The following is a 22,277-nucleotide window of genomic DNA, read 5'->3' as shown; positions in this document are numbered from 1 at the left end:
TTAAAACTCCTCTACTAGTAGGGTATCTATTAGAGAGTACTCTATTAAAACTCCCCTACTAGGAGGGTATCTATTAGAGAGTACTCTATTAAAACTCCTCTACTAGGAGGGTACTCTATTAGAGAGTACTCTATTAAAACTCCTCTAGGAGGGTACTCTATTAAAACTCCTCTACTAGGAGGGTATCTATTAGAGAGTACTCTATTAAAACTCCCCTACTAGGAGGGTATCTATTAGAGAGTACTCTATTAAAACTCCTCTAGGAGGGTACTCTATTAAAACTCCTCTACTAGGAGGGTATCTATTAGAGAGTACTCTATTAAAACTCCTCTACTAGGAGGGTATCTATTAGAGAGTACTCTATTAAAACTCCTCTACTAGGAGGGTATCTATTAGAGAGTACTCTATTAAAACTCCTCTACTAGGAGGGTATCTATTAGAGAGTCCTCTATTAAAATTCCTCTACTAGGAGGGTATCTATTAGAGAGTACTCTATTAAAACTCCAACCCACCTCTCCAGTCTGTCCAGAAGGACATCCTGGTCAACAGAGGCCAACCACCTCTCCAGTCTGTCCAGAAGGACATCATGGTCAACAGAGGCCAACCACCTCTCCAGTCTGTCCAGAAGGACATCCTGGTCAACAGAGGCCAACCACCTCTCCAGTCTGTCCAGAAGGACATCATGGTCAACAGAGGCCAACCACCTCTCCAGTCTGTCCAGAAGGACATCATGGTCAGCAGAGGCCAACCCACCTCTCCAGTCTGTCCAGAAGGACATCATGGTCAACAGAGGCCAACCCACCTCTCCAGTCTGTCCAGAAGGACATCCTGGTCAACAGAGGCCAACCACCTCTCCAGTCTGTCCAGAAGGACATCATGGTCAACAGAGGCCAACCACCTCTCCAGTCTGTCCAGAAGGACATCCTGATCAACAGAGGCCAACCACCTCTCCAGTCTGTCCAGAAGGACATCCTGATCAACAGAGGCCAACCACCTCTCCAGTCTGTCCAGAAGGACATCATGGTCAGCAGAGGCCAACCACCTCTCCAGTCTGTCCAGAAGGACATCATGGTCAGCAGAGGCCAACCCACCTCTCCAGTCTGTCCAGAAGGACATCATGGTCAACAGAGGCCAACCCACCTCTCCAGTCTGTCCAGAAGGACATCCTGGTCAACAGAGGCCAACCACCTCTCCAGTCTGTCCAGAAGGACATCATGGTCAACAGAGGCCAACCACCTCTCCAGTCTGTCCAGAAGGACATCCTGATCAACAGAGGCCAACCACCTCTCCAGTCTGTCCAGAAGGACATCCTGATCAACAGAGGCCAACCACCTCTCCAGTCTGTCCAGAAGGACATCATGGTCAGCAGAGGCCAACCACCTCTCCAGTCTGTCCAGAAGGACATCCTGATCAACAGAGGCCAACCCACCTCTCCAGTCTGTCCAGAAGGACATCATGGTCAACAGAGGCCAACCACCTCTCCAGTCTGTCCAGAAGGACATCATGGTCAACAGAGGCCAACCACCTCTCCAGTCTGTCCAGAAGGACATCATGGTCAACAGAGGCCAACCACCTCTCCAGTCTGTCCAGAAGGACATCATGGTCAACAGAGGCCAACCACCTCTCCAGTCTGTCCAGAAGGACATCCTGGTCAACAGAGGCCAACCACCTCTCCAGTCTGTCCAGAAGGACATCCTGATCAACAGAGGCCAACCACCTCTCCAGTCTGTCCAGAAGGACATCATGGTCAACAGAGGCCAACCCACCTCTCCAGTCTGTCCAGAAGGACATCCTGATCAACAGAGGCCAACCACCTCTCCAGTCTGTCCAGAAGGACATCCTGATCAACAGAGGCCAACCCACCTCTCCAGTCTGTCCAGAAGGACATCCTGGTCAACAGAGGCCAACCACCTCTCCAGTCTGTCCAGAAGGACATCCTGGTCAACAGAGGCCAACCACCTCTCCAGTCTGTCCAGAAGGACATCCTGATCAACAGAGGCCAACCACCTCTCCAGTCTGTCCAGAAGGACATCCTGATCAACAGAGGCCAACCCACCTCTCCAGTCTGTCCAGAAGGACATCCTGATCAACAGAGGCCAACCACCTCTCCAGTCTGTCCAGAAGGACATCATGGTCAACAGAGGCCAACCACCTCTCCAGTCTGTCCAGAAGGACATCATGGTCAACAGAGGCCAACCACCTCTCCAGTCTGTCCAGAAGGACATCCTGATCAACAGAGGCCAACCACCTCTCCAGTCTGTCCAGAAGGACATCATGGTCAACAGAGGCCAACCACCTCTCCAGTCTGTCCAGAAGGACATCCTGATCAACAGTGTCGAATGCAGCACATAAAATAAGGACAGAGAGCTGTTTGCCATCTGTGTTGGCTCTAAGATACTTTACCACTTTAACTAAGGCTGTCTCTGTGCTGTGGTGGACACGAAAATTGAAGATTTTAATAATAAAATAATAAATAAATAAAAAAGATTGGAATTAAAAATTAAAAATCAGTTGGCACTTAAAAAATAATTTAGTTTGAAAACCTATTTCTCCAGAATTTTGCTGAAGAATGGAAGGTTGGAGATTGGCTGAAAATAGCTAAAAGCTGTAAAAGCTATATCTGTTTTCTTCAGAAGGGGTTTCACCATAGCAGTGGGGAACGTGCCTGTGAACAGGGAGTGATTAAAAGTAGCGTGCACATCTTCAGATATGCAAGTAAAAACTGTTTTGAAGGTGGTTTGGATAGGATCGAGAAGGCAGGTAGGAGGCTTAAGTTGCGATATCCCTTTCCTGAGCATGTCTGTGTCAACCAGGGGAAATAAATCCATAGTGCCTTTGCGTGGTAGGCTAGGGGCACATATCATCAAACTTCTCATCAAGTCTTGTTTGACTGATACCCAGCCTAATGTTGGTTATCTTATCTCTGAAATATGCCTCAAACTCATCACATTTAGATGTGGAGGAAAGTTCACATAGGTTTACGGGGGTAGGATTCATCAGGCCATCAATGGTCGAGAAGAGCACTCTCGAATTATTCTGATTAATGGTGATGAAGTTAGAAAAATTAGTATCATAATCATAATGGACCTGCAACTTTTACTTTCTCCACTTCCGTTCTGCCTTTATGCAAATTGTCTTTAATTTATGAAATGTTCTTACAGCTGAGAGCATTAGTAAAAATAGAGCCCCCCCCCCCTTTCCCCTTTTCTGGGGGGGTCTTCAATAATACCAGCACTACAGCCTGATGACAGCCATGTTTCAGTGAGAAACATGCAATCAACTTTGCACTCAGTAATGAGCCAGCAGCACACCACTCTGCAACCCCTAATGAGCCAGCAGCACACCACTCTGCAACCCCTAATGAGCCAGCAGCACACCACTCTGCAACCCCTAATGAGCCAGCAGCACACCACTCTGCAACCCCTAATGAGCCAGCAGCACACCACTCTGCAACCCCTAATGAGCCAGCAGCACACCACTCTGCAACCCCTAATGAACCAGCAGCACACCACTCTGCAACCCCTAAGGGCCAGCAGCACACCACTCTGCAACCCCTAAGGGCCAGCAGCACACCACTCTGCAACCCCTAATGAGCCAGCAGCACACCACTCTGCAACCCCTAATGAGCCAGCAGCACACCACTCTGCAACCCCTAATGAGCCAGCAGCACACCACTCTGCAACCCCTAAGGGCCAGCAGCACACCACTCTGCAACCCCTAATGAGCCAGCAGCACACCACTCTGCAACCCCTAATGAGCCAGCAGCACACCACTCTGCAACCCCTAATGAACCAGCAGCACACCACTCTGCAACCCCTAAGGGCCAGCAGCACACCACTCTGCAACCCCTAATGAGCCAGCAGCACACCACTCTGCAACCCCTAATGAGCCAGCAGCACACCACTCTGCAACCCCTAATGAGCCAGCAGCACACCACTCTGCAACCCCTAATGAGCCAGCAGCACACCACTCTGCAACCCCTAATGAGCCAGCAGCACACCACTCTGCAACCCCTAATGAGCCAGCAGCACACCACTCTGCAACCCCTAATGAGCCAGCAGCACACCACTCTGCAACCCCTAATGAGCCAGCAGCACACCACTCTGCAACCCCTAATGAACCAGCAGCACACCACTCTGCAACCCCTAAGGGCCAGCAGCACACCACTCTGCAACCCCTAAGGGCCAGCAGCACACCACTCTGCAACCCCTAATGAGCCAGCAGCACACCACTCTGCAACCCCTAATGAGCCAGCAGCACACCACTCTGCAACCCCTAATGAGCCAGCAGCACACCACTCTGCAACCCCTAAGGGCCAGCAGCACACCACTCTGCAACCCCTAATGAGCCAGCAGCACACCACTCTGCAACCCCTAATGAGCCAGCAGCACACCACTCTGCAACCCCTAATGAACCAGCAGCACACCACTCTGCAACCCCTAAGGGCCAGCAGCACACCACTCTGCAACCCCTAATGAGCCAGCAGCACACCACTCTGCAACCCCTAATGAGCCAGCAGCACACCACTCTGCAACCCCTAATGAGCCAGCAGCACACCACTCTGCAACCCCTAATGAGCCAGCAGCACACCACTCTGCAACCCCTAATGAGCCAGCAGCACACCACTCTGCAACCCCTAATGAGCCAGCAGCACACCACTCTGCAACCCCTAATGAGCCAGCAGCACACCACTCTGCAACCCCTAATGAGCCAGCAGCACACCACTCTGCAACCCCTAATGAGCCAGCAGCACACCACTCTGCAACCCCTAATGAGCCAGCAGCACACCACTCTGCAACCCCTAAGGGCCAGTAGGAGGCAGTCTTCCCTCTGGTTATAATATCCCAATGCCCCAGGTCAGTGACCGGGGACATTGCCCTGTGTAGGATAGGACGTTAAATTCCCAATCTGGCCCTCATACCAGCATGGCCACCTAATCAACCCCAGCTTCCAATTGGCTCATTCATCTCCCCTTGTAACTCTTCCCCAGGTGGTTCCTGTAAATGAGAATGTGTTCTCAGTCGACTTACCTGGTAAAATAAGGGTAAAATACATTAACGTGAAAGGTTTTACTTGTGATTGCTCTAACATTTAAAAGTGCCATATTCAATGAGTGTGGGCCACTCTGCCCCTGGGGGATCTGCCTCGAGGTAACCAATGGAATAACAACCAAATTATTAACGTTACAACCACGTTTTTTTGACAGTCTCCAATCTATCAGAATGGTAGGAGATGACAGTTTGTATAAACTCACTAGAAGGCGGAAGTTAAAGGAACACCAATTAGGTTACTCACAATAACCCTGGTGCCGTAGTGACTGTCAGTAGCAGCAGAGTGGGGGGAGGTGGTTCCCTGTGTCTAAACAGGCAACCAAAGGGTTAAAGTCTGTTCCACAGACTCTCCCATGCTTCTAGAATCCCCTGGAAGCTACTTGTGCAGGCTTTAAATACTGATTTGACAAATCACATTTTACACACAGCCTACCACTGAGAAAATAGCCTACTACTACTACTACTGCTACTACTACTACTAGCTCACAGCCTTCACTGCCTCCTCACACTTTACCACAGCACAGCACAGCACAGCACAGACACGATGGGAACTGTGAGAGTGTTGTTACTCCTCTCCTTTATACTGTCACCATGGGTGCTCTGCTCGACTGGGAAACACTTCAACCAGGATTCAACACTGGAACAACGGGATGTATTGTTCAATAGAGAAGCCTATCTGGAAGCAAGGAGGTCTAAGGTAGGCTAAGAGATGTCTTTTTATGTCAGTATTTCTAGTAAGTCAATAATAGTAAGTTAATAGTTAATTCTAAGTTGTCATTCTAATACACTTAAATATACCTCCTCATAGTTTGATTAAATCAAGTAATTTCAAACATCTTGCAAGGTTGTAGGTGGGATTTATTTAATAAGATCATTATTATTTTGCTAACGTAATAATTAATGGATGAATGTTATATCCAATGTATATTATTGATATATATACTGTTTAATTAGAGGCAAATAATTACAAAACCAATTTCCTTAAAATGCATGATTTATACTTTGAATACTAATAATCCACTTTCCTTTTGAACATTCCATTTTTTTAGTATTATGCAAACATTGTTTTATTCATGCGTTAGTCAAAAATGCCTCAGCAATAACAACTGATCTACATGATTCTGTCAGTAGCAAGTCAAACCACAGCCATTGGCCTCAGTCCCACTTCACTGTAAGCGGTCCCATTTGGATGGACCCAGCGTATGGCCCAGTCTAATTCCTGCCAGGGAAATCTGTGCCCTCAGGGAGTGATTGAGAGCAGTTGGCTGGGCTGTCTGTCCAGAGCTCCAGATTCAGGCCAGACTCATAGTGATTGTGATTAGTCAACACAGCAGGGGCAGGGCTGCTGCTGCAGGAGGCTCCACTGCTGCAGGAGGCTCCACTGCTCCAGGAGGCTCCACTGCTCCAGGAGGCTCCACTGCTCCAGGAGGCTCCACTGCTCCAGGAGGCTCCACTGCTCCAGGAGGCTCCACTGCTCCAGGAGGCTCCACTGCTCCAGGAGGCTCCACTGCTCCAGTAGAAACGCGGTTCCAGTCTGGAGAACTCCAAACTGCAGCCCTGCTTCAGCTGCCAAGGTGGCCAACTCCTCCCCCTTCTGCCAAGGTGCCCAACTCCTCCCCCTTCTGCTAAGGTGCCCAACTCCTCCCCCTTCTGCTAAGGTGCCCAACTCCTCCCCCTTCTGCCAAGGTGCCCAACTCCTCCCCCTTCTGCCAAGGTGCCCAACTCCTCCCCCTTCTGCCAAGGTGCCCAACTCCTCCCCCTCCTGCCAAGGTGCCCAACTCCTCCTCCTCCTGCCAAGGTGCCCAACTCCTCCCCCCTTCTGCTAAGGGGCCGGAGCTCAGAGCTCACCCAGCAAACACTTAATGTTCCTTGAATGTTCCTTGCACGTTAGGCAACATTCCAAAGCTCCAGCTGAACAGAACGCAGGTTGGCATTTATTGAGATGACTCATGAAGTCATAAAATCTGATTTTAAACCTAACCCTAACCTTAACCCTAACTTTAACCACACTGCAAACCCTAATGCCTAACCCTAACCTTAACCCTAACCTTAACCACACTGCAAACCCTAATGCCTAATCCTAACCTTAACCACACTGCTAACCCTAATGCCTAATCCTAACCTTAACACTAACCTTAACCACACTGCTAACCCTAATGCCTAATCCTAACCTTAACCACACTGCTAACCCTAATGCCTAATCCTAACCTTAACCCTAACCATAACCACACTGCTAACCCTAATGCCTAATCCTAACCTTAACCCTAACCTTAACCACACTGCTAACCCTAATGCCTAATGCCTAATCCTAACCTTAACCATAACCTTAACCACACTGCTAACCCTAATGCCTAATCCTAACCTTAACCCTAACCTTAACCACACTGCTAACCCTAATGCCTAATCCTAACCTTAAAGGAAAGATTCACCCATATGATGAAAAACTCATCATACCGGCTGTATTTCTGCCTGCTTGAACAGCGAATAGCTCAGATACACATGAAAACATTAAACGACCCCGGGAATCGATATAACATCATTCAGAAAAACACTCAAAATGGGTGAATCGTTCCTTTAAATTAAGCACAATTTAGTTATCATGAAGTCTTACAATATAGCCAATTTTACTTAGCAGCTGGCCCATCTAGCGGAAAGCGATGAGTTCTGCCTCCAGGGCTCATGACAATAAGGTTGGTTCCAGTCTGCTGAGCTCCTTTCCAAACAACAGCCCTGGTTTAGCTGCCAAGGGGCCAGAATTCAGGGCTCACTCAGCAAACTGTTAACGTTCCTATAACGTTAGTTTTATGTTGGAGTAATGTATTTTAGGTAACCAATGGAGTCCCAATGGAGCAGAAACAGTCTAGGAACTCACAGCAGCCCTGGTCTGACAGCCAAGAAAACAGTGAAAGTTTCTACAACGTTAGGCAACGTTCCTATAACATTCTGGAGCAGAACTGAGGTTCCAGTATAGAGAACTCCCATCCAAACAGGGGGGCCCTCTTCCTCCTGCCAAGGGGCCCCCTTCCTCCTGCCAAGGGGCCCTCCTACTCCTCCTGCCAAGGGGCCCTCCTCCTCCTCCTGCCAAGGGGCCCTCCTCCTCCTGCCAAGGGGCCCTCTTCCTCCTGCCAAGGGGCCCTCTTCCTCCTGCCAAGGGGCCCTATTCCTCCTGCCAAGGGGCCCTCCTCCTCCTCCTGCCAAGGGGCCCTCCTCCTTCTCCTGCCAAGGGGCCCTCCTCCTCCTCCTGCCAAGGGGCCCTCTTCCTCCTGCCAAGGTGCCCTATTCCTCCTGCCAAGGGGCCCCCTCCTCCTGCCAAGGGGCCCTCCTCCTCCTCCTCCTGCCAAGGGGCCCTCCTTTTCCTCCTGCCAAGGGGCCCTCCTCCTCCTCCTGCCAAAGGGCCCTCCTCCTCCTCCTGCCAAGGGGCCCTCTTCCTCCTGCCAAGGTGCCCTTTTCCTCCTGCCAAGGGGCCCTCCTCCTCCTGCCAAGGGGCCCTCCTCCTCCTCCTCCTGCCAAGGGGCCCTCCTCCTCCTCCTGCCAAGGGGCCCTCCTCCGCCCTCCTCATCCTCCTGCCAAGGGGCCCTCTTCCTCCTGCCAAGGGGCCCTCCTTTTCCTCCTGCCAAGGGGCCCTCCTCCTCCTCCTGCCAAGGGTCCCTCTTCCTCCTGCCAAGGTGCCCTATTCCTCCTGCCAAGGGGCCCTCCTCCTCCTCCTCCTGCCAAGGGGCCCTCCTCCTCCTCCTGCCAAGGGGCCCTCCTCCGCCCTCCTCCTCCTCCTGCCAAGGGGCCCTCTTCCTCCTGCCAAGGGGCCCTCCTCCTCCTCCTGCCAAGGGGCCCTCCCCCTCCTCCTGCCAAGGGGCCCTCCCCCTCCTCCTGCCAAGTGGCCCTCCCTCTCCTCCTGCCATGGGGCCCTCCCCTTCCTCCTGCCAAGGGGCCCTCCCCCTCCTCCTGCCAAGGGGCCCTCCCCCTCCTCCTGCCAAGTGGCCCTCCCTCTCCTCCTGCCATGGGGCCCTCCCCTTCCTCCTGCCAAGGGGCCCTCCCCCTCCTCCTGACAAGGGGCCCTCCTCCGCCCTCCTCCTCCTCCTGCCAAGGGGCCGCCCTCCTCCTCCTCCTGCCAAGCGGCCAAAAAAGCTCAGGGCTTGAATGTTCCATGGACGTTAGGTAGGCTTAAATTCCAAGGCTCCAGCAGAACAGAACAGAGGTTGGTTCCTGTCTGGAGAACTCCCATCCAAAAATTATAAACATTATCCTTGGTTCTGAAGCCAAGGAAAGGGCCAAAGCTCAGGGCTCACCCAGAACACAGTTAATGTTCCTTGAATATTCCCTACAACGTTAGGTAACATTCCAATGGAGCAGAACTGAGGTTCCAGTCCATAGAACTCCAATCCAAACAGCACCCCTAGTCCAGATGCCAGGAGGTCAGGGCTCAGGAGGTCAGATGCCAGGAGGTCAGGGCTCAGGAGGTCAGATGCCAGGAGGTCAGGGCTCAGGAGGTCAGATGCCAGGAGGTCAGTGCTCAGGAGGTCATTGCCAGGTCAGATGCCAGGAGGTCAGGGCTAAGTAGGTCAGGGCTCAGGAGGTCAGATGCCAGGAGGTCAGATACCAGGAGGTCAGATGCCAGGAGGTCAGATACCAGGAGGTCAGATACCAGGAGGTCAGATGCCAGGAGGTCAGATGCCAGGAGGTCAGATACCAGGAGGTCAGATACCAGGAGGTCAGATGCCAGGAGGTCAGATGCCAGGAGGTCAGATAACAGGAGGTAAGATGCCAGGAGGTCAGATGCCAGGTGGTCAGATGCCAGGAGGTCAGGGATCAGGGACTGGAGGACTGGGGGAGTAATTATTTTACCAGACCAGGCAAGTGAACACCTGGACAGAAACAAGTCGTGACCTGCTGAGCTCTGCTGGTTTAGGCTCCACACCAGTTCACAACCAGTGGCTAAATAGTTCAGGGAGAACAGCTTTGGGTAAGACATTCTGGACTGCTGTATTGCTGCAGCTGAAATGCCCAGCAATGGAATAATAGAGACTTCTGGAATTAGAATCTAAACAGCTTTTAGTTAGTTTAACCAGAAGAAGTTAAGAGTGAATACTTCTGAAATACATGAAAGTCAAACCATGCTAACAAAAGCTCAAATGTTGATGTTTCTACCAGATGGCTAGAGAAGCTGGAAGATGCTCTCCAAAATACAACAACAAACGATGACACAAACAGTCAGATCTTCAGGGATGTCAGTATACAGTACCTGGTGTTACAGTTGCAGTTTCTCCCACTATATGACCAACTGACCATGTGAACTGAGAGTTGGTTTGCGTGCACAGGTGTATTGTCTGAAGTTGCAAAATTACAGTAACGTTCCGAAAATTCTCAGGTTTTACAGAAATCCCGGTTGAAAGATGTCTGAAATCAGGAGGGATCGGGATTTCTGGAAAACCTGTGAATATTTGGGAAAGTTATCGGAATTTTGCTTAGGTAACTGTCCAGTCCCCTAACAGCTCTCCCTCCTTTTCTCCCTATCCAGTCCCCTAACAGCTCTCCCTCCTTTTCTCCCTGTCCAGTCCCCTAACAGCTCTCCCTCCTTTTCTCCCTATCCAGTCCCCTAACAGCTCTCCCTCCTTTTCTCCCTGTCCAGTCCCCTAACAGCTCTCCCTCCTTTTCTCCCTATCCAGTCCCCTAACAGCTCTCCCTCCTTTTCTCCCTATCCAATCCCCTAACAGCTCTCCCTCCTTTTCTCCCTGTCCAGTCCCCTAACAGCTCTCCCTCCTTTTCTCCCTATCCAGTCCCCTAACAGCTCTCCCTCCTTTTCTCCCTGTTCAGTCCCCTAACAGCTCTCCCTCCTTTTCTCCCTGTCCAGTCCCCTAACAGCTCTCCCTCCTTTTCTCCCTATCCAGTCCCCTAACAGCTCTCCTTCCTTTTCTCCCTATCCAGTCCCCTAACAGCTCTCCCTCCTTTTCTCCCTGTCCAGTCCCCTAACAGCTCTCCCTCCTTTTCTCCCTATCCAGTCCCCTAACAGCTCTCCTTCCTTTTCTCCCTGTCCAGTCCCCTAACAGCTCTCCCTCCTTTTCTCCCTATCCAGTCCCCTAACAGCTCTCCTTCCTTTTCTCCCTGTCCAGTCCCCTAACAGCTCTCCTTCCTTTTCTCCCTATCCAGTCCCCTAACAGCTCTCCCTCCTTTTCTCCCTATCTCTCATTGAGTCTCCCTCCATCCCTCTAACATATCTAACCATATCAACTGAGGGTTACGTTCCATAAGTGTGTTGGTCTGTTCCCATCCAGAGAGAGGAAGCAGCCCTGCGGCTGGAGGGGGACTATGACTACAGCAGGGGTGTTGAACTCTGACCCTACCAGGTCCAGAGCCTGCTGGTTTCCTGTTCTACCAGATAACTAATTGCACACACCTGGTGTCCCAGGTCTAAATCAGTCCCTGATTAGAGGGGAATCACCCACCTGGTGTCCCAGGTCTAAATCAGTCCCTGGTTAGAGGGGAACAATGAAAACCAGCAGTGGAACTGGTTTCAAGGACCAGAGTTGAGTTTGAGGGATCTACAGTATTAACCCTAACAGTGTTATTCTACAGTATTAACCCTAACAGTGTTATTCTACAGTATTAACCCTAACAGTGTTATTCTACAGTATTAACCATAACAGTGTTATTCTACAGTATTAACCATAACAGTGTTATTCTACAGTATTAACCATAACAGTGTTATTCTACAGTATTAACCATAACAGTGTTATTCTACAGTATTAACCCTAACAGTGTTATTCTACAGTATTTTTTTGGACATTTTAGTCCTTTAGCAGACGCTCTTATCCAGAGCGACTTACAATCAGTGAGTGCATACATTTTTCATACTGGCCCCCCGTATTAACCATAACAGTGTTACTCTACAGTATTAACCATAACAGTGTTATTCTACAGTATTAACCCTAACAGTGTTATTCTACAGTATTATCCATAACAGTGTTATTCTACAGTATTAACCCTAACAGTGTTATTCTACAGTATTAACCCTAACAGTGTTATTCTACAGTATTAACCCTAACAGTGTTATTCTACAGTATTAACCCTAACAGTGTTATTCTACAGTATTAACCCTAACAGTGTTATTCTACAGTATTAACCCTACCAGTGTTATTCTACAGTATTAACCATAACAGTGTTATTCTACAGTATTAACCATAACAGTGTTATTCTACAGTATTAACCCTAACAGTGTTATTCTACAGTATTAACCCTAACAGTGTTATTCTACAGTATTAACCCTAACAGTGTTATTCTACAGTATTAACCCTAACAGTGTTATTCTACAGTATTAACCATAACAGTGTTATTCTACAGTATTAACCATAACAGTGTTACTCTATCCTCCACTAGAGAGAAGCAGCAGCCCTGTGGCTGGGAGAGGACTATGACTCCAGCATGGTCTTCCTGCCTGCTGATGAACCAGACGATGCTGCAGCCTCAGGTAAGACAGCTACTTTAGCTTTCTCTGTCTCTTCTCTCCCTCCCTGTCTCTTCTCTCCCTCCCTGTCTCTTCTCTCCCTCTCTGTCTCTTCTCTCCCTCTCTGTCTCTTCTCTCCCTCTCTGTCTCTTCTCTCCCTCTCTGTCTCTTCTCTTCTCTCCCTCCCTGTCTCTTCTCTCCCTCTCTGTCTCTTCTCTCCCTCTCTGTCTCTTCTCTTCTCTCCCTCTCTGTCTCTTCTCTTCTCTCCCTCCCTGTCTCTTCTCTCCCTCTCTGTCTCTTCTCTCCCTCTCTGTCTCTTCTCTCCCTCTCTGTCTCTTCTCTCCCTCCCTGTCTCTTCTCTCCCTCCCTGTCTCTTCTCTCCCTCTCTGTCTCTTCTCTTCTCTCCCTCTCTGTCTCTTCTCTTCTCTCCCTCCCTGTCTCTTCTCTCCCTCTCTGTCTCTTCTCTCCCTCTCTGTCTCTTCTCTCCCTCTCTGTCTCTTCTCTCCCTCTCTGTCTCTTCTCTCCCTCCCTGTCTCTTCTCTCCCTCCCTGTCTCTTCTCTCCCTCTCTGTCTCTTCTCTCCCTCTCTGTCTCTTCTCTCCCTCTCTGTCTCTTCTCTCCCTCTCTGTCTCTTCTCTCCCTCTCTGTCTCTTCTCTCCCTCCCTGTCTCTTCTCTCCCTCCCTGTCTCTTCTCTCCCTCTCTGTCTCTTCTCTCCCTCTCTGTCTCTTCTCTTCTCTCCCTCCCTGTCTCTTCTCTCCCTCTCTGTCTCTTCTCTCCCTCTCTGTCTCTTCTCTTCTCTCGCTCTCTGTCTGTTCTCTCCCTCTCTGTCTCTTCTCTCCCTCTCTGTCTCTTCTCTCCCTCCCTGTCTCTTCTCTTCTCTCCCTGTCTCTTCTCTCCCTCCCTGTCTCTTCTCTCCCTCTCTGTCTCTTCTCTCCCTCCCTGTCTCTTCTCTCCCTCTCTGTCTCTTCTCTCCCTCCCTGTCTCTTCTCTCCCTCCGTGTCTCTTCTCTCCCTCTCTGTCTCTTCTCTCCCTCTCTGTCTCTTCTCTCCCTCTCTGTCTCTTCTCTCCCTCTCTGTCTCTTCTCTCCCTCTCTGTCTCTTCTCTCCCTCCCTGTCTCTTCTCTCCCTCCCTGTCTCTTCTCTCCCTCTCTGTCTCTTCTCTCCCTCTCTGTCTCTTCTCTTCTCTCCCTCCCTGTCTCTTCTCTCCCTCTCTGTCTCTTCTCTCCCTCTCTGTCTCTTCTCTTCTCTCCCTCTCTGTCTGTTCTCTCCCTCTCTGTCTCTTCTCTCCCTCTCTGTCTCTTCTCTCCCTCCCTGTCTCTTCTCTTCTCTCCCTGTCTCTTCTCTCCCTCCCTGTCTCTTCTCTCCCTCTCTGTCTCTTCTCTCCCTCCCTGTCTCTTCTCTCCCTCTCTGTCTCTTCTCTCCCTCTCTGTCTCTTCTCTCCCTCTCTGTCTCTGTCTCTTCTCTCCCTCCCTGTCTCTTCTCTTCTCTCCCTCTCTGTCTCTTCTCTTCTCTCCCTTTCTGTCTCTTCTCTTCTCTCCCTCTTTGTCTCTTCTCTTCTCTCCCTTTCTGTCTCTTCTCTTCTCTCCCTCTCTGTCTCTTCTCTTCTCTCCCTCCCTGTCTCTTCTCTCCCTCTCTGTCTCTTCTCTCCCTCTCTGTCTCTTCTCTCCCTCTCTGTCTCTTCTCTCCCTCCCTGTCTCTTCTCTTTTCTCCCTCTCTGTCTCTTCTCTTCTCTCCCTCTCTGTCTCTTCTCTCCCTCCCTGTCTCTTCTCTTTTCTCTGTCTCTTCTCTTCTCTCCCTCTCTGTCTCTTCTCTCCCTCCCTGTCTCTTCTCTTCTCTCCCTCCCTGTCTCTTCTCTTCTCTCCCTCTCTGTCTCTTCTCTTCTCTCCCTCTCTGTCTCTTCTCTTCTCTCCCTTTCTGTCTCTTCTCTTCTCTCCCTTTCTGTCTCTTCTCTTCTCTCCCTCTCTGTCTCTTCTCTCCCTCTCTGTCTCTTCTCTCCCTCTCTGTCTCTTCTCTCCCTCTCTGTCTCTTCTCTCCCTCTCTGTCTCTTCTCTTCTCTCCCTCCCTGTCTCTTCTCTTCTCTCCCTCCCTGTCTCTTCTCTTCTCTCCCTCCCTGTCTCTTCTCTCCCTCCCTGTCTCTTCTCTCCCTCCCTGTCTCTTCTCTCCCTCCCTGTCTCTTCTCTCCCTCTCTGTCTCTTCTCTCCCTCCCTGTCTCTTCTCTTCTCTCCCTCCCTGTCTCTTCTCTTCTCTCCCTCTCTGTCTCTTCTCTTCTCTCCCTCTCTGTCTCTTCTCTTCTCTCCCTTTCTGTCTCTTCTCTTCTCTCCCTTTCTGTCTCTTCTCTTCTCTCCCTCTCTGTCTCTTCTCTCCCTCTCTGTCTCTTCTCTCCCTCTCTGTCTCTTCTCTCCCTCTCTGTCTCTTCTCTTCTCTCCCTCCCTGTCTCTTCTCTCCCTCCCTGTCTCTTCTCTCCCTCCCTGTCTCTTCTCTCCCTCTCTGTCTCTTCTCTCCCTCCCTGTCTCTTCTCTCCCTCCCTGTCTCTTCTCTCCCTCCCTGTCTCTTCTCTCCCTCTCTGTCTCTTCTCTCCCTCTCTGTCTCTTCTCTCCCTCCCTGTCTCTTCTATTTTCTCTCTGTCTCTTCTCGTCTCTCACTCCCTGTCTCTTCTCTTCTCTTCTCTCCCTCCCTGTCTCTTCTCTCCCTCCCTGTCTCTTCTCTCCCTCTCTGTCTCTTCTCTTCTCTCCCTCCCTGTCTCTTCTCTCCCTCTCTGTCTCTTCTCTCCCTCTCTGTCTCTTCTCTTCCTCTCTGTGTCTTCTCTCCCTCTCTGTCTCTTCTCTCCCTCTCTGTCTCTTCTCTCCCTCCCTGTCTCTTCTCTCCCTCCCTGTCTCTTCTCTTCTTTTCTCTCCCTCCCTATCTCTTCTCTCCCTCCCTCCCTGTCTCTTCTCTTCTCTCCCTCCCTGTCTCTTCTCTTCTCTTTTCTCTCTGTCTCTTCTCTCCCTCCCTGTCTCTTCTCTTCTCTTTTCTCTCTTCTCTTCTCTCCCTCCCTGTCTCTTCTCTTCTTTTCTCTCCCTCCCTATCTCTTCTCTCCCTCCCTCCCTGTCTCTTCTCTTCTCTCCCTCCCTGTCTCTTCTCTTCTCTTTTCTCTCTGTCTCTTCTCTCCCTCCCTGTCTCTTCTCTTCTCTTTTCTCTCTTCTCTTCTCTCCCTCCCTGTCTCTTCTCTCCCTCTCTCTCCATACCTTTCCCTGCCTCTTCCTCTCCCAGACTCACTCTCTTTGTCCCTCTCACATCCCCATCTTTCCCTCTCCCGCTCTTTCCTCATTTACTGCCTAGATGTGTGGGGTATTGAAGGGATGAGGGGGGACACTCCTTTTTAACAGCTACATGTTGCTGTTACAGCAACTGGAAGCTGTCTGTCTGTCTGTCTGTCTGTCTGTCTGTCTGTCTGTCTGTCTGTCTGTCTGTCTGTCTGTCTGTCTGTCTGTCTGTCTGTCTGTCTGTCTGTCTGTCTGTCTGCTGTGTTTGTGTAGGTTTCCTGTCGGCCTGGGAGAGGACCAGACCTGGGTTCAAATACTATGTTCCGTTCTCCCCTCGGGTGTAGTTCGTCTGAGGAGGAGACGTAAATGCCCCGTGCACACAATGTAAACTAGATGGATGGGGAAGAAATGTGGGGTGTAACTAACTAAAATAATGGGACACAACAACCAGAAGTCAATGTTAGCCCTCAGGGGTCGTTTAGTAAGGTACTGAACAACATATACAACACCCATAAAGAAGCAGTAATACAACTAAAACCAATCAAACAAACCAGAGATACATTAACACAACCAATAACCAAATCCTCAAACAGCCAAACAAAAAGTGTCCCTGTTTTTTTTGTTTTTCTCTCTCTCTCTCTCTCTCTCTCTCTCTCTCGCTCTCTCTCTCTCTCTCTCTCTCTCTCTCTCTCTCTCTTGAGCCCACACGACAAACAGTTTATATACTCTAGTCAATCAGTCAAGTTTCAAAGTGCAACCCCCCCCACTGCTATTGTAAATGAATCCAACATAAATCTCAGAAGTGGTCCATGCAAGACCCTTTAATGACACAGAAATCCGTCAGTCAGTCAGTCAATCCATCCATCCATCCATCCATCCATCCATCCATCCATCCATCCATCCATCCATCCATCCATCCATCCATCCACCCATCCATCCATCCATCCATCCATCCATCCATCCATCCATCCATCCATCCATCCATCCATCCACCCATCCATCCATCCATCCATCCATCCATCCATCCATCCATCCATCATGTGTGTTCTCTGTCCCCAGAGCTGCCCACATGCCTGCTGTGTGTGTGTCTGACCGGCTCGGTGTACTGTGAGGAGGTTGTTCCAGAGATGAGTGCTGTGCCGACCCTGCCCAAGGAGACTGCCTACCTCTACGCACGCTACAACAAGATCAACAAGATCACCAATAAAGACTTTGCAGAAATCGGTGGGTTGAAACATTCAGGAAACTTTCCCAGTTCCGAAGTTCACTGATTTTTTTTTCTCCAAATATCCCGGTTTGGAGGATTCTCTAGAAACCTGGGAAGTTTGGGAAAATGTCTAGAAACTTTGCAACCCTTTGGGATCTGGTTTCTGTTGGCTTGCTGCCTTATCAAATGTTATTTACACTTTTCTCTAATACACTGGAACATGTCCAACATATGTAGAAGAACATTCAATCAGGGAAGAAAGAAAACTTGCAGAGGGTCTGTAGACATGTGGTGGATATCTTAAATGCTTTAGTTGGGCATATGTTTGTGTTTGTGGATGTTTTGTGGGCCCCTCCCGACCCCGACCCTCCACTTATATAAGTACAGGCACAGCTGGATTTAAAGCTGACGAGACGGAATGTCTGGCAAAACCCTCTCTCCGACTCCATCTTGGTTTTAGATTTAGAATGCAGAAGTTTAAACTGCCAGAAGGAAGGTTCTCAATCATCCATGTCTCTGTGTGTACATGTGGCAAATAGTCCAAATGTTTGCGTAACTCACTTGATTTATAGATACACCATTCCTATCAGAGCATGAGGGTTACAGCTTAGTAGTGTTATGTGCTAGATAAAACAACAATATCACAGAGTTCACATCCCCGGATCGACAATTCAGTTCTATTCTATTCTACTGCAATCTATTCTCTGAAGAGGAACGACCTGACGGGGAACTTGATCTCTGAAGTTATATTCTATTCTGATTCTAGAATTAGAATATGTTCTATGTTCTATGTTCTAAGTTCTATTCCATCTTATCTCCAGTGACTCTGAAGAGAATTGACCTGACGGGGAACCTGATCTCGGAGATCCAGGACGGAGCATTCTCCAAGCTGACCCTGCTGGAGGAACTCAATTTGGCTGAGAACCAACTGGTCAAGCTGCCCACGCTGCCCGGCAAGCTCACCACCTTCAACGCCAACCACAACCAGCTCAAAACCAAAGGGGTCAAGGCCAACGCCTTCAAGGTAGGTTTCAGTCTCTTATACTACAAAGTGGTTTATTAAGACACTCAACAACAATGTCTCCATCCCACTGGGATCTAAGTGGTTTATTAAGACACTCAACAACAATGTTTTTTTCAGGTAAGACAGTTCAAGACATTGCATGTTGGTGTAGCTAGCTACAATGTGAACCACATTGGGTGCTTGATTGTGGCTGGATAGGTGGCTGACCCTCCTTTTAATAACATACCAAAGCATGTTGGAATGATGGAGCCGTAATAAGGAATGAGAAATACTCCTGGTGTAGTGATTATTAAAAGGGCGAGGGGATATTTCAAGATGGATCATGACCGGCACATTTTAATACGGTTGGTGATTTTGCTCTGTATCTTCTCACCATGCAGAAACTGGAGAAGCTGGTTAACCTCTTCCTCGGAGACAATGCGCTGGAGGCCGTGCCAGTGATCCCTGAGAACGTTCGCGTAGTCCACCTTCAGGTCAGTACCACACACTAGACGTAGTCCACCTTCAGGTCAGTACCACACACTAGACGTAGTCAACCTTCAGGTCAGTACCACACACTAGACGTAGTCAACCTTCAGGTCAGTACCACACACTAGACGTAGTCCACCTTCAGGTCAGTACCACACACTAGACGTAGTCCACCTTCAGGTCAGTACCACACACTAGACGTAGTCCACCTTCAGGTCAGTACCACACACTAGACGTAGTCCACCTTCAGGTCAGTACCACACACTAGACGTAGTCCACCTTCAGGTCAGTACCACACACTAGACGTAGTCCACCTTCAGGTCAGTACCACACACTAGACGTAGTCCACCTACAGGTCAGTACCACACACTAGACTCAGACTGGACACTACAGAATGAGTCCAAATGGCATAAGGCCCTGAGTTTATCCTGACTCGGGTAGCGAAATTTCAGAAACTTTCCCAAAGTTTCACAGAAATCTGAGTGCTTGACCTGACTGCTTGACCTGATCAGGAAAAAGTCTCGAAATGGTCAAATAGCTCTGCTGTTTGAGTGCTGTCTGGGGCCTGAGTTTCCCCTGAGTTTCTACAGCTCATACATGATCAGGAAATACTCCCAGAGCATGGCCTACCTTTACCCAGGGATGGGCAACTCAGGGACTACCTTTACCCAGGGATGGGCAACTCAGGGACTACCTTTACCCAGGGATGGGCAACTCAGGGACTACCTTTACCCAGGGATGGGCAACTCAGGGACTACCTTTACCCAGGGATGGGCAACTCAGGGACTACCTTTACCCAGGGATGGGCAACTCAGGGACTACCTTTACCCAGGGATGGGCAACTCAGGGACTACCTTTACCCAGGGATGGGCAACTGGCGTCCCGGAACTCGGAACTAGGTTGGGTTCCCAACGTACTGTTGAGAGTTAGAACAGTAGAACACACAAGGTGCAATTTTGAAATTTGGTCGTGCATCAGCAGTTTTTCTCTTGTTATGTCAGTCACTAACAGTCACTCAATTAGCCATGTCAGCTAACTATTTTTTGATTTAGTCTAGCCAGCTATCTAAACTTGTAGTGATCATGGCCGAATACCGACCCGGCACGCAGGGCATGTGTAGAATTTTTGCAACCAGGAAATGGCGGAGCGATTTCTGCATATTGCACCTTTAAGTAGTTTAACTGCACAAATAGATTGATTGCACAAATCAGTTGCCCGCATGTGTGAGTATGCAGACCCCGCGAGCCACTGCGGCCCCCCATGATGAGTTTAGAGTTTTTTTGTGGCCCACTACCCCCATCAAAGTTGCCCATCCCCTGTCCCGAGAGTAATAATGATCAATCTAACTGTACCCGCTCTTCTTCTCCTCTACAGAACAACAACATCACTGATGTCACCTCCGACACGTTCTGCAAGGGAAACAACACACACTACATAAGACCCAAACTGATGGAGGTGAGGTTGGACGGGAACCCAGTGCTGCTGTCTAAGCACCCCGACAGCTTCACCTGCCTCAAGTCTCTCCCCGTCGGACAGTACCGCTGAACAAAAGACTCCCCTGGGGAAAGGTCTTCTGTAAAGGTTGCAACATTTCGGAAAACTTTTCCAAAATTCCCAGGTTTTCCAGAAATCCTAGTTGGAGGAGTCCTGGAATACTCCAACCAGGATTTCTGTATAACTAGGGGATTTAGGGAAAGTCTTCCGACGTCAGTGGACTTCCTGGTTAAATAACATTACAGTAGTAATACAGACAACTTCTACAGGGCTTTCAGACAGACAGACAGACAGACAGACAGACAGACAGACAGACAGACAGACAGACAGACAGACAGACAGACAGACAGACAGACAGACAGACAGACAGACAGACAGACAGACAGACAGACAGACATGTAATAGATTCAACACAATGTATAGGTATCTTAGTGGTTAAGAGCGTTGTGCCAGTAACCGAAAGGTCGCTGGTTCTAATCCCCAAGCCAACTAGGTGAAAAATCTGTCGATGTGCCCTTGAGCAAGGCACTTAACCCTAATTGCTCCTGTAAGTCGCTCTGGATAAGAGCGTCTGCTAAATGACGTAAATGTAAATGTTATATGACTGGTCATCTACACCATACATTACACTTCCGTCTGAACGTTCTTCTGTAAAATTGTGCCCAGGTCTTTCTCAGTCTCTTTCAGAAGGCTAGTGGGGCTGAAACGTTAGTGTCTCACTTTAGCAAGTCAGGCTTCCTCTCAGTGTTGTTTCTGATTTTACATTTAGACTGGTCTTGAACATAGCTTGAGCAAATCAGCTAAATAGTCTGAAGACCTTGTAAATACACCTTTCATTCAATGTTTGCTTCTGCATAATGTATGAATTATGACTTCTTCAAAATGTTGAGTCAAGCTTTTGGCTTTCTGAATTCTGTGAATTACCTTCATGTAACCTGGTTCTTAACTTAAAAACTCAAGTAGAAGTTGACTATAAATGTATCTTTGAAATATGTAGCCTTTAGTAAATGTGAACCTAATGCGTCTGTGTCCCAAAATTGTCATCTCTGATATTGAAATGGTGGAATCAGAGGTGGTATGATCCTTTTCTAAAGTCCTTTTCTTTCATCATAATTACTAAAATAATGTAGGAATTATACCTGTGATTATTACTTGTGATTATTACATGTAATTATAACCTGTGATTAACAACTGTGTGTTATCACCTGTGATTATCACTTGATTACCAACTGTGATTAATACCTGTGATTATTACCTGTGATTATTAACTGTGATTCTCACCTGTACAGTAAAAATAAAAATGTGTATTTGACTGTGGCTGTGTTTTTAAATATTTTTATCAAATTAAAATACTTTAAAAAAATTAAACCCTGCATGAAAGTCAACCAAACAAAAACCTATTTTGTTTTTCAGAGTGTAATTTGTGAACAACAACAACCGTAAACATTGACATGGTATAGAGAAGGGATTAAGGGTGAGGGATGACTTTCTCCACAATAACAAACTATGAACTGTAAGGAAAGCAAATATCTACGGGTTAGCAGTTTAGCACACATTCAAATAGGGAAGATCTGGGTTAATAATATTCCTTTAAGCCAGCCAACTTGGAAGACACGACCACTACATACTCTAAGTAACTAGGAGAATGGTTTCCAATCCATATTGCTCCTGCAGTTTGCTTTCCTTTGCCATCTTTGATATACAAAATGTTTTCAGATCTCCCCCCTCTAATACACACACACAACACACACACACACACACACACACACACACACACACACACACACACACACACACACACTTCAATTCATAAAATAAGCCTGATTCTCAAACAAGAACACGATGTGATATCTGGAAAAATATATCACACCGAGCTACTGCTCATCTGTAAGCTTGACGGGTTGACTAGAGGTTGACTAGGCTATAAGAGGTTGACTAGGCTATAAGAGGTTGACTAGGCTATAAGAGGTTGACTAGTCTATAAGAGGTTGACTAGTCTATAAGAGGTTGACTAGGCTATAAGAGGTTGACTAGTCTATAAGAGGTTGACTAGGCTATAAGAGGTTGACTAGGCTATAAGAGGTTGACTAGGCTATAAGAGGTTGACTAGGCTATAAGAGGTTGACTAGTCTATACGAGGTTGACTAGGCTATAAGAGGTTGACTAGGCTATAAGAGGTTGACTAGGCTATAAGAGGTTGACTAGTCTATAAGAGGTTGACTAGGCTATAAGAGGTTGACTAGTCTATAAGAGGTTGACTAGGCTATATGAGGTTGACTAGGCTATAAGAGGTTGACTAGGCTATAAGAGGTTGACTAGGCTATAAGAGGTTGACTAGGCTATAAGAGGTTGACTAG

The 22,277-nt window shown here is 48.5% G+C and overlaps 1 protein-coding gene across 1 annotated transcript; it reads left to right on the top strand.

Moving 5' to 3' along the window:
• Positions 1–5,595: 5,595 nt before the first annotated feature.
• On the top strand, positions 5,596–21,237 carry LOC311138926 (mimecan-like; the record flags this gene model as incomplete). The annotated part of the gene is made up of 6 exons (XM_084173740.1): positions 5,596–5,748; positions 12,420–12,510; positions 16,787–16,951; positions 17,756–17,958; positions 18,339–18,431; positions 19,801–21,237. 6 exons carry the CDS (start codon positions 5,596–5,598, stop codon positions 19,969–19,971), a joined length of 876 nt encoding a protein of 291 aa, XP_084029866.1. The 3' UTR covers positions 19,972–21,237.
• Between the last annotated feature and the right edge of the window lie 1,040 nt (positions 21,238–22,277).

The sequence above is a fragment of the Coregonus lavaretus genome (genome assembly GCF_964263955.1).
Source record: "Coregonus lavaretus genome assembly, chromosome: 12".
In the NCBI taxonomy this organism is placed as follows: Eukaryota; Metazoa; Chordata; class Actinopteri; order Salmoniformes; family Salmonidae; genus Coregonus; species Coregonus lavaretus.
Note: the sequence above shows the minus strand (reverse complement) of the source record. Positions and strands in the feature narration are given on the sequence as shown.